The sequence below is a fragment of the Sander vitreus genome, chromosome 11 (genome assembly GCF_031162955.1).
Source record: "Sander vitreus isolate 19-12246 chromosome 11, sanVit1, whole genome shotgun sequence".
Lineage (NCBI taxonomy): Eukaryota > Metazoa > Chordata > Actinopteri > Perciformes > Percidae > Sander > Sander vitreus.
Window position 1 is genome coordinate 27,330,629 of NC_135865.1, and position 12,548 is coordinate 27,343,176.

General features: G+C 40.3%; 2 protein-coding genes across 3 annotated transcripts; both read left to right on the top strand.

The window, feature by feature from the left end:
* Window positions 1-1,212: 1,212 nt before the first annotated feature.
* Window positions 1,213-4,529, top strand: LOC144525601 (gamma-crystallin M3-like). Of its 2 annotated transcripts, none has more exons than XM_078262578.1 (3): window positions 1,213-1,244; window positions 3,900-4,149; window positions 4,257-4,529. In XM_078262578.1, the coding sequence occupies exons 1-3, from the start codon at window positions 1,213-1,215 to the stop codon at window positions 4,527-4,529; spliced, it is 555 nt and encodes a 184-aa protein (XP_078118704.1). The 2 variants fall into 2 exon arrangements, with proteins under 2 accessions (XP_078118704.1, XP_078118705.1); XM_078262579.1 differs by lacking the exon at window positions 1,213-1,244 and adding an exon at window positions 3,791-3,805 and having other exon boundaries at window positions 3,907-4,149.
* A 2,219-nt stretch (window positions 4,530-6,748) lies between these two features.
* On the top strand, window positions 6,749-7,513 carry LOC144525600 (gamma-crystallin M3-like). The gene is made up of 3 exons (XM_078262577.1): window positions 6,749-6,781; window positions 6,887-7,129; window positions 7,235-7,513. Exons 1-3 carry the CDS (start codon window positions 6,749-6,751, stop codon window positions 7,511-7,513), a joined length of 555 nt encoding a protein of 184 aa, XP_078118703.1.
* Window positions 7,514-12,548: the final 5,035 nt, after the last annotated feature.

A 12,548-nucleotide genomic window follows, 5' to 3' on the forward strand; every position in this document is an offset into this window, starting at 1 on the left:
TGCCTCCACTATCTCCCTGTACTCTTCAATGGCTCCCTTCATCCTGTTCTCACTCCACTTGTATTTTTTGCTTGCCGTTTGTTCTTTCCCTGTAATGTCCTATTTGCTGTCTTCCTGCATCTTTCTTCCTGTCTCACTGGTGCCATTCTACTGTGCAATAGATTAATCAGGATTAGTTAGGGATAGGTTAAGAGGTCAGGGCTAAACTTAGTGTTGGGTTATTGTATTAGGGTAAACCTGGTGTTTTTTGCTAGCTAACACAAAATTCTTCATGGACTAGCTGGATTTTGCTAGTCGTTTTTGACTGCACAGGTGGTTATAGGGTGAGCTAACCTGAGAAAGCAACATTAACACTGTGTTTCTGAAAACACCATTACAATTCGATAGGTAAGTTACTGCTGACATTATTATTTATACATATGTGTGCACCCAAAACAATATACTCAGTTGGTAGAGCAGGCGCACATATATAGAGGTGTATGCCTTGACGCAGAAGGTCCAGGGTTCGAGTCCACCCTGTGACGATTTCCTGCATGTCTTCCCCCTCTCTCTCCCCTTTCATATCTAGCTGTCCTAGCCATTAAAAGCGGAATGCCCCAAAAAATAAAAAAAAGTAATTCACTGCAGAACTATTTTACCTATTGTTCTACAATTTAGGAGTGCCTAGGCCCTCATGACCTAATCAGGCAAACATGCATACACTTTCTTTAATTGAGCTGGTGAGCAGTTGATCTACTCTCCACATCACAGGCAGAACCATAGCAAAATACTATGAACCCATAAACTAAACAGGCATATGTCAAATAATACATTTATCAAATAAAACATTACACTGAAATTAAAGATTAAGCAGACATAAACATTGTTAATTTTGGGAACATAGACTAGTGAAAAGGGAGAAAGGCAACCTTTTCACATTTCCTCCTCCCTTGGAAGCTTGCCATCAGGATGGCGAGACAGGAAGTCTGCCACAACATTAGAGCTCTCAAGCCGATGGTTCTTGTCATGACGGAAGATTTCCGGTTCCGTCTGCGCAGACAGGAAGGCCTCCAGCAGTTGAGCAACTTTCTGGCCATTCTCAGGGTCGTGTTCTTTCACCCACACTATTACTTCAGGAGACAGGGTGCGGAGGAACTGCTCCAGGATCAGAACTTCTTCTTCCACTGTCTCCCGAGCAGGCTTTACCCATTTCCTGTAGAGATCTTTCAGTCGATGATAAAGCTCTTGAGGAGTCTTCATAGAAAGGATGTCTGGCTCCTGAAACCGCTAACGATACATTTCTTCATTTATCTCATACTTTGCGAAAATGGCCTCTTTAACCTTGTCATACAGTAGTCCGTTGACCCAGTCACATCCATAGCAAGATAGGCACTTCTGGCCTTACCAGTCAGATAGGGAACCAGCTGCACAGCCCACTCTGCTCCAGGCCATCTGTAGGCTGTGGCTAACCGCTCAAATTTTGTTAGATATTGTTCAATGTCATCTCGGTCTTCCAATCTTGAAATGGCCGCTCTGCTCCAGGTTGCTGGCCGGGAGCTAAGGATTGTGGACTGTATAGGACAATGAACCAGCAGCTGGAAGCCCTGATGATCCACCCCTTTCGTCTAAACCATTGGGCTCCGAACTCGCTCTGACTGCGTGCCGCCTCTCTGCCTCCATCTCATCCCCGCACCTGGTTCAGCTGTACCTGGACACTTCTCCATCACTGTTCCTGCTTGTAGGCCTCTCTCTCCTGCGCTTGCATCTGCCTCCGAATCAAGGTGTACAGTTGGTTGAAGCCTTCTTGGTCAGGACCCCTGTGACCACCATCGTCTCCACCCAGGGTCTGGTCCTCCATGGCCCCCCTGGTCGCTAGGAAGCACCCCTGGGTCATACTGCAAGGCTTTCCCCTGGTCACTCTGCATGGCCTTCTTCATGCTCCTGGTGTTGAGGGCAACTTGGCTTCTTCAGGTTCTCCAACTTCAGAGACAAAAAAATAATCCTACCACTGCCACCAAATGTCAGTCCACCCTCCTCATGCCAAGGCTGATGAGGTGGTGGGGCGTTTTTGAGGAACCTGGACAGGAAACTTTTGAAGTGCAAAAAACTGGGGTTTATTAACAAAACAACAAAAACATAGTCAAACACAGGGCACAAATTGAACCCCGAGAAATACAAAAAACTAATTTAAACTGAGAAAAATAACGTCAAATAAACAAAACGGCAATCTCACAGCAAGCTGCCAAGTCCTTTCTTCCTTTACCTTCTTCTGAAGGCACTTTTAACGTCCCAGCCTTACCTAATTGGAACCTATCACCTGCACAGGTGGTTATAGGGTGAGCTGTCCTGAGAAAGCAACATTAACACTTTGTTTCTGAAAATACCATTACAATTAGATAGGTAAGTTACTGCTGACATTACTATTTATACATATATGTGCAACCACAACAATATGCACCCCCAAATATTATAAATATGTAATTCACTGCAGAACTATCTTACCTATTGTTCTACACCTTAGGAGTTCCTAGCCCCTCATGACCTAATGAGGCAAACCTGCATACACTCTCCTTAATTGATCTGCTGAACAGCTGATCTATGCCCCACATCACAGGCAGAACCATAGCAAAATACTATGAACCCATAAACCAAATAGGCCTAGGCTGGGCTAAAGACATAAAGGTTCTCTGATGAAAGTACATTTTGCATTTCCTTTGGAAATCAAGGTCCCAGAGTCTGGAAGAAGAGAGAAGAGGCACAGAATCCACGTTGCTTGAAGTCCAGTGTAAAGTTTCCACAGTCAGTGATGGTTTGGGGTGCCATGTCATCTGCTGGTGTTGGTCCACTGTGTTTTCTGAGGTCCAGGGTCAACGCAGTCGTCTACCAGGAAGTTTTAGAGCACTTCATGCTTCCTGCTGCTGACCAACTTTATGGAGATGCAGATTTCATTTTCCAACAGGACTTGGCACCTGCACACAGTGCCAAAGCTACCAGTACCTGGTTTAAGGACCATGGTATCCCTGTTCTTAATTGGCCAGCAAACTCGCCTGACCTTAACCCTATAGAAAATCTATGGGGTGTTGTGAAGAGGAAGATGCGATGCGCCAGACCCAACAATGCAGAAGAGCTGAAGGCCACTATCAGAGCAACCTGGGCTCTCATATCACCTGAACAGTGCCACAGACTGATCGACTCCATGCCACGCCACATTGCTGCAGTAATTCTGGCAAAAGGAGCACCAACTAAGTATTGAGTGCTGTACATGCTCATACTTTTCATGTTCATACTTTTCAGTTGGCCAACATTTCTAAAAATCCTTTTTTTTGTATTGGTCTTAAGTAATATTCTAATTTTCTAATTTGGGGTTTTCATTAGTTGTCAGTTATAATCATCAAAATTAAAAGAAATGAACATTTGAAATATATCAGTCTGTGTGGAATGAATGTATACATTATACAAGTTTCACTTTTTGAATGGAATTACTGAAATAAATCAACTTTTTCATGATATTCTAATTATATGACCAGCACCTGTATTGTTTGTTTTCTGTATTGTAACTACAAAATTTGCTCATTGTATTGAATTCCGTATGGAAAAATCCATTCTACAGTCTTCTGGGGGGTACAGTCACATGGAAATGTGATAAATGCCCCTGAGCAGTCTATAGGCCTCTATACCATGTTGCTTGGTCAGGGGTTTACACAATGGGAGCCATAGATCCTGTGGGTTTGGTCAGGTATAAAAGTAACAGTTAAAATAGGACCAACATCACTGTGCCAACATAGTTCTCTGAACTACTGACACCACAATCATGACCATGGGCAAGGTAAGCACACTCCCCTCACTAATTATTTTTAAGTGATTATCAATTATATCATTATTTTTAGCTTTAATCCCTATTCCTTATATTTTGTCTTTTTTTTTCAGATCATCTTCTATGAGGACAGGAACTTCCAGGGTCGTTCCTATGAGTGCATGAGCGACTGCTCTGACATGTCCTCCTACCTGAGCAGGTGCCACTCCTGCAGGGTGGAGAGCGGCTGCTTCATGGTCTACGACCGTCCCAACTACATGGGAAACCAGTACTTCATGAAGAGGGGCGAGTACGCTGACTACATGAGCATGATGGGAATGAGAGACTGCATCAGGTCTTGCCGCATGATCCCCATGGTAGGTATATCACGGCATCCGTGATACTATTATACTACTATGGGTGACAACCCCCACAAAACTTGATATGAAGACATTCATTGGTTTTGTCTTTCTCCAAAAAACAGCACAGAGGTCAGTTCAGGATGAAGATCTATGAGAGGGAGAACTTCGGTGGTCAGAGTTACGAGCTGATGGACGACTGTGACAACATCATGGACCGTTACCGTATGAACGACTGCCAGTCCTGTCACGTGATGGACGGCCACTGGCTGATGTACGAGCAGCCCCACTACAGAGGCAGGATGATGTACATGAGGCCCGGAGAGTACAGGAGCTTCAGGGACATGGGCATGAGTGGCATGAGGTGGATGAGCATGAGGCGTATCATGGACATGTAAAAACAGTTGTGTAGAATATGTCTAAATAAGCCAAAATAATAAAACTTCTTTTGACAAAATATTTCTAACTGTTACCTTTCATTTAATATGAATTTAGTACATGATTGGGCAGCAATTCCTGTATTATGTGACTAGGACATTCTGGTGATTTTTAGCGCACACCACTGACATACTTGGCATGTTTTTATATCTTTTTACATCAGAAAAAATCCTTTAAATATGTGAAACATAACAGATGGTGTTGTGATACAGTACTTGGTCCACACAGTACATACACAGAATGACAGGTTGTACATTTGATGGTTACTAATGCTTTGTAAATTACAAATATACAAGGATAAAAATAGTAACCATCTTTTTGGCTTTTTTTGGGCACAAACTTGTTTGTGGTTTAAAGTCACCCCTACTTTTGATTTTCACATTATTTATATGAAGTATGATGAAGATAAAAGATGTGTTTTAATGTGATCATTTGTGTTTAATTGCTGTAGGGTAGAGTTACACCACAGCAGATTTGCAAGTGCTGCACAGCACATTTTTCAGTTAATTTGGACTTCCCATGCCGTAAACACAAGGCCACTGCTTGGTCATGCAGCAAGCTGCCATGCAATGTCTACATAAAGCTGTGGCGGACGCTCCGCACGGGGGATGGTTGATACTGCAGCAAAGTGCAGCCAAACTAAAAGTTGGAGATAGTTTAACAACATTGATAACAGAGAATAGCCGCAGCCAATCAGTAACAGAGTCCTTGGATTCCTGTGACATGTAGACCTATGTTTACAAAGAATTTCTTCCTGCTTGAAACACAACAACACAACACAAAAATATAATTATTGCAGTGAGCAGCACTTTGCCCCTGTTTTCAGCGTTAAGAAGAAAACTGACCCAACACACTATAATAAACGACAGAGGGTATATTATTGTAAACTTAACCAGGGTTATAACCACCTATTCTGAACTTAATAAAAACATTTTATCACTTGTGTAAGTGTTATTGTTATTGTAACATAAGTCATGTTAACGCCCACAATGCAAAATACTGACATATCACTGCAGAATATACAGATCCATGCTTTTAAAGCTCTTACTGTTTTGGGGATGATTAAAAATAGGAAAGTAGGAATATAAACTGTCTACAATATATTCATGATCCCCAAAGGATTGAGTCCAATTATTTTGATGACCTCTTGACCTTTACTCTAGTCCCATTGTGAGTTAAAAACTGCACCTCACCAACACTTTATTTATATTGTTCAGGATATGAATCCAAAGGCTTTTGTTGACCCTGGCCTTTGCTGACCTTTTCTCTGGCACCACTATCAGTGCCCCCAAAATATTAAAATTAGGGCTGTCAGCATTAATGCGTTAATCGCGATGCGATTAAGGGCCGAGCATAACGTGTACATAACGCCACCATTTATTAATTTATTTTCACTTCACTCGGCTTTGTGTCGTGCCTAACAGGCTACTATTTTGACCCATTGCCGCACTTTGTCATACTTCCTCGTACATATCCTGCTGCTGCAGGCTGCAGGCATGATGGAGAAAGACAGCAGCAACACAATTCTGAATGGCGCTTTTTAATTTCCAAAACTCCCAAACGGGTCAAAAGCCATATGCATGTTGTGTAAAGCCGGATTAAAATATCACCGAAGCACGTCAAGCTTGAGCTACCACCTACGAGCTAAGCATAGTACAGTTAACGTGACTCAGGTTGATGGTAGCGGGCTCAGGCAAAGCACTATTTTGGAGAGTGCTGCTGAAACCAAATCCAAAGAAATTGCTACAGCTCTTGCAAAATGGTTGGCAACTAACTGTAGACCTGTTAGCATCGTAGAAGTCTCGGGTTTTAAAGACGTTCTACGGTTGGCATGTAGGAGGACTTACTTTTAAAGCATATCCTGCTTTAATCTGAGCTGCCTGTTTTTTTTTTTAGTTGGTTATTAATTTCTTGTAGGCTTTTATGTCATTTTGTTCTTTTTGATTAGGAATGCTTTCTGTAATGAGAGAAATGGCCTTTCTAAAGACTACATGGGACCTAGTCCCTGAACAAAAATATACTGTACATAACCTCTGCATTCTGTTGGCTCCAGTAGTGAGTTGCTGAGTAAGGGGGCTCTCTGACGGGGAGGGGCATTCATTCATTTGGTCACGTATAAAAGGAAAGGGTTAAACAGGTAGGAAGGCAGTTCAGGAGCAACAACAAATCTACAGCCAACATGACCAACACCAACATGAACATGAGGGGCAAGGTACTTAGAAAAATCTTTTCTGTAATTAGCATAAATTACTGTTTACAAAATAGGATCACCATATTCACCTTGCTGCTTTTTTTCTAACCATTGAAATTTTTCCAGATCATCTTCTACGAGGACAGGAACTTCCAGGGTCGCCACTATGAGTGCATGAGCGACTGCTCTGACATGTCCTCCTACATGAGCAGGTGCCACTCCTGCAGGGTGGAGAGCGGCTGCTTCATGGTCTACGACCGCCCCAACTACATGGGAAACCAGTACTTCATGAAGAGGGGCGAGTACGCTGATTACATGAGCATGATGGGAATGAGGGACAGCATCAGGTCTTGCCGTATGATTCCCATGGTAGGTATAACACGGCATCATTCATATGGATTCTACTACAGGTGACAACCAGCACAAAACTTGATATTAAGACATAAATGTGTTTATCTTTTCTCCAAAAATCAGCACAGAGGTCAGTTCAGGATGAAGATCTATGAGAGGGAGAACTTCGGTGGTCAGAGTTACGAGCTGATGGACGACTGCGACAACATCATGGACCGTTACCGTATGAACGACTGCCAGTCCTGCCACGTGATGGACGGCCACTGGCTGATGTACGAGCAGCCCCACTACAGAGGCAGGATGATGTACATGAGACCCGGAGAGTACAGGAGCTTCAGGGACATGGGCATGAGTGGCATGAGGTGGATGAGCATGAGGCGTATCATGGACTCCTGCTACTAAATGTTCACTGAATGTGTTAAATACCATTAAATAAATAATGTCTGCACTCTTTTAACTTTTGTCAAGCTTTTTGTCTTACTGTCACAATGAAATAATATGCAGTATTATATATTAATGTACAAACAAATGAGTCATGAACATATAGCAAGTACATTTTCATTCTAAAATGTTTTAAATCTAATGGGAAAATTGGCTCTACAGTACATATTACTGTTAAACTCAACGAACAAAGGCTTTGACGGACCATTGATTTTGGAAGAAGGATTAATATTCTGTGTATATAACAATAAGTAAACATTACAGGCTAATAGTATACAGAATCATAATTAATAATTGGACAATGAACTCAAAATAGTACTTATATTTTCAAAGCAACCTTAACATTTAATTTAATATTACATAATGAACTGTGTACACATTAGCACATTTATTAATTAGCTAAATAATCTGCTCGCAGGTGTTGCTGATAAATGCAGGTCACGCCTTTATTACAAAAGTGGTGGCTAAAGTATTTACAGCAGTGATCTTCAACGGGCGGCCCGTGCTCGTTATAACACGGAATGATATAGAGAGGGTTTTCAATGGCCACTGGCACAACTGATGCTACGCTCGTTACTGTAAGTATAATAAAACCTTTGTGAGTAAAAAGTCAATACTTATCAATACCCACTTACCTGTCTACAGGCATAAACATTTAGAAAGCGATATTTCAATCCTGCTCTGTCTGCGCAGTTCGCTCTCGTCCATCTCGCGGTTTTACACAAACACAGCATGCTACTCTGCAAATAGTTTTTGCAGAGTAGTAATAGTAATAGATATACCAATAAAATTTAATAGTAATAATAGTTTTTGCAGAGTAGTAATAGTAATAGACATACCAATAAAAAGTAATAGTAATAATAGTTTTTGCAGAGTACTAATAGTAATAGACATACCAACAAAAAGTAATAGTAATAATAGTTTTTGAGAGTTAATGTTTTACAAACAAGCAAAAAACAAAAGCTGTAGGTTTGTTATCGTAGTTTGCTATAGAATCTTGAAATCTTGAAATTTTAAAAAACTTAGCTGCCTCTCCACTGGAGTGGTAAATCCATGGAACTATGACCAATACAAATCCATGTGGCTACTTAATATGGACGTAAATTACGTCATTGTCATTTTTATACAGACTTTAACCATCTCTCTTCAGTGAACTGCCTCCTAATGAGACTATTTTCTAGTTAAGTAGCCTAGTTATTATTATGGATTTTCCATGTTTTTTAGGAGTCTGTGCACACTAATACATGTAAAAACTATGGCATTAATTTAGTAAGAAAGTGAAAATATCAAACAAGGATAGGCATATTAGGTATAAACACATTTTATTTTCTTTATTTGAAAGTCTGGCCCCTGGAGGGTCTGCTTAGAAAATTCTGGCCCTTGGAAAAATGTAGTTGATGACCCCTGATTTACAGGTTTCAAGCCACGAGTGAGCACCTATATTCGTATATCGTACGAAACATGGAAGGCACTTCAAGATTTAAAAAGAAAACAGCCGATTAGAGGTTAAATTGCAGTTAACACAAGATGTAGCTAACGGTAGCCACTTAAGTGAACTAATATTAATGCCACTTAGCAACATTTAAGACATTATTACTCGTTATGCCTTGTCTCGCTAGCCAGTTCACTTAAATTCTGGTTAAATGTTAGATGAATTCAGCAATTATAGTTCTGTGTTTTGTTCCGCCTAAAAAGATAAAGCATTGTGAATTTGCTAAACGTTAGCTGTGATTCCTCTGACTGGCTCCTTCTCTGTACGAACGTTGGCTGAGGCTCATGTGTTTATGAAAGTATTAAGAGCTATTTGCCATACTAAACTGATGGAAAGAAGAAGGCTTCAAGTTTTGAATAATTCAAATTCCTGGGCATTACATGAACTTATTATTAAATTATCCAGGAGTGTCTGTTTCTATGTTAAAGCAACATTGAGGATATTATTTGTTTTTAAACGTCCAAAACCACCAGGTCTTCTTTCTTTATCTTGGAAACTCTATATAGTAGAGGTACTGTATAGAGCTCAACAGCGTGGTTCCGGAAGTAAAACTTCCATTAACTTTCTCCATAAAGATTTTGATTATTGGCCATTATGTCTAAACCATACAAGGTAGACTGACCTACGAGGTTGCTGACTGAAATTATGGCCCTGTAGAAGCCACGTCTGTATGATATTAACATTGTTAAAAGAAAAACATTTTTCAACGTTATAATCGCGATCTCATGGAGAATTACTACACTACCCACAATCCTAAGCGTCAAAGCGTAACAGCGACATCTCTGATTAGTGGGGCTCGCTGTTACCATGGAAATGTTTACTGCACCCGCGAACCAGGAACGGCTATAGCGAGCTGTTTCGCCGAATCAAATGTTCATGGTCACGATTCATCTCGTAGCTGGATGGCTTGGTTCCAGGCTTAAAAATCTTAATATAATCATTTAATGAAACGTCAGTGGAGATGTTGAATGGTGAAAATCACTTCCGGAACGAGAGCTGTTACAAAAGTAGGCAGTTACTTTTGAGCTCTATAACACAAGATTTCAATTCAACATTGTCATTTACTGCAGTCTGGGGTCACGGTACATTATGTTTTCGTTAACAGGTAAAACAAGATCATTAAGGAACTATTCGTTATTTAATTAAGGGGCCACCGGAGGAGTTTTGTGGCCTCTAACCTAAAAAGACTTGACCCTCCCCTCATCAGTAATAATTGTCCTATGACCGTCCACAATTATTTGAAAAATAGGAATGACCCTCCCCTTGCGTGCAAGTTTGCACTTAGCAAAGAAATACAGATGCCATTTGATTTTTACAGCCATGAAGTACAGGAGTTAACCTCTGCATTCTCATCTTACACATCCCACTCCTCTGTTATGGTGTGGTGGCCATTTCAGTAGATTTACTCACTAACATTGTTGTAGAAACACAATAAGCATGGAAACTAAATGCACACTTCATGCATTACTGCATTACTTCAAATACTAAGTTACTCCTCTAGTAAACTAGTATTCACATGAAATAAAACAAAACATTGAGACTATTCAACAAAGGACAATGGGAAATAACAATTCAACACTGGTTGCTATGGACTTGTCACTAGGCAGTTGTCAAAGGCAAAACATCATTGTCTATTTTAGCACATAGGTAAAGGTGCCGATGCTGAACATTATATTCCAAAACACATATGTTTATTTTTAAAGCAGATTTTAAATTACATTGTAACAATTTAACAATTCGCCCTTATGAAATCCAATCGCGGCACGGCTGTCTTGGAACGCAATAGACAGACGCTTAAATTCAAATAAAATGTAATGGTGAACAATCAGTGTTCGACCTACAGTCTGTTGAGATGAAAAAAAGGAATGAAAAAAGATCCGTATTTTGCTGTAATCCAATGACACGGAAGAAAAGTAATCCACAGCGATCAGTAGATCCACAAACAGAGTCACGGTGTATCCAGCAAGGCCGATACAAGCGTCACATTCACCAGCCAGCTCCAAGCAGGTGAACGAGGCCTCTCCACTTCGCGGTTTAAACAAAATGGAATAAACGTATACAAGTCCAAATCTACACAAAATCCGCAATCAATTAGTAAGGTGACATCACATTTATATACATGGCATTTAGGAAACCTTTATTGCAAGGTTGACACGGCAAGATGTCCAGACTAGTGCAACAGTAACTTTTGTTTTTTGCGTCCTGCTGCTCCCATCGTCAGCCAGGTAATATTTTTTTTACTAAAGCAGTATATGAAATCAGATGTATTACCTACCACCATTTAGTTGTTTTGTGTTATTTAAGATATTTATAAAATATCTGGTCATGCCAGACGTAATTATTCCACTCATTTTTTAAACAATGCAATTACCCGTTTGAGCCACCAGGGGGACAGTGCTCCTCTTGCCCCCCCAGCAAACGCCGCATATGCGGTCAGACCCATCTGCTAGGGGGCCGAGACTGAGAGCTACATGGATAAATATGCACCAAACAAGCCACTTTGGAATTTTGCTCTTTTCATGAATAAAAAAGGTGGGTGACCCTCCCCTCAACAAAAAATAAAAAGACATGACCCTCCCCTATTTTCCTCCGGTGGTCCAATACATAAATACCGAATGGTCCCTTAAAATAAGATTTTATTTTTACATTTATTTGAAATATGTAAATGCTAATGTACATTATGGTGTAGCCAATTCTTGTCAATATCAGAATCGAACAAACGTCAAAACTAAAATTTTTAGTTGATAATTAATACCAAATAACACATCTGAGCATATTCAAACTTTTGCTAAATTATTTATATTGTAATGTATTTATAATTATTCATTATTAGTCTTTGAATAAGTTTAATACTGTATGCGTTTGCTGAATATTTTGTTCAGTTTTTCTGATTTACTTCAACTCATACAGTATATTCAGACTACACAATGTTTTTTGTCTATTAAAATCATCACTGTGTCAGATTAGATGATTATAGAGTCATATATTCTTACTGACATTACAGACTACACATTGGCCCCCCACCATATGAGGGACCGACTTCCAGGAACCAAAATGTAAACACATATTGGCGTCCAAAGCGTTGTGTTTGATATCTTGTGTTATGAAAAGCCTAATAAAAGAAAGAAGTAATGACGTTTCCTCTGTTTCACAGTTCCACCTAGCCACACTAACATCATTCCTCATCATCATGTTTACAGTTCTGTACTCCTATGGGTCAACGCCATGAAACACATGGAATTTGTCATTGGTCTACAATGCGAAAGAAGGCAAAAAATGCTAGTATTTCTGTTGGGATGTCACGAGGCATCACAGACGTAGCATCAGTTAACAAAAAAAATTTAAATAACCTCTGCTTTCTATTGGCTTCCATAGTAAGTTGCTGAGTAAGGGGGCTCTCTGAGGGGGAGGGGGCACTCATTCTTTACCTTTGGTCGTGTATAAAAGGAAAGGGTTAAACAGGTAGGAAGGCAGTTCAGGAGCAACAGCACATCTACAGCCAAC

Excerpts from the sequence above, each read along its gene's own strand:
- LOC144525601 (XM_078262578.1), top strand. The coding sequence starts at position 1,213 with ATGATAAAGCTCTTGAGGAGTCTTCATAGAAA. Across the intron at positions 1,245-3,899 it reads TTGAGGAGTCTTCATAGAAA|TTTTCAGATCATCTTCTATG; the intron begins GGATGTCTGGCT and ends TTTTGTCTTTTT. Across the intron at positions 4,150-4,256 it reads CTTGCCGCATGATCCCCATG|CACAGAGGTCAGTTCAGGAT; the intron begins GTAGGTATATCA and ends TCCAAAAAACAG.
- LOC144525600 (XM_078262577.1), top strand. The coding sequence starts at position 6,749 with ATGACCAACACCAACATGAACATGAGGGGCAAG. Across the intron at positions 6,782-6,886 it reads ACATGAACATGAGGGGCAAG|ATCATCTTCTACGAGGACAG; the intron begins GTACTTAGAAAA and ends AAATTTTTCCAG. Across the intron at positions 7,130-7,234 it reads CTTGCCGTATGATTCCCATG|CACAGAGGTCAGTTCAGGAT; the intron begins GTAGGTATAACA and ends TCCAAAAATCAG.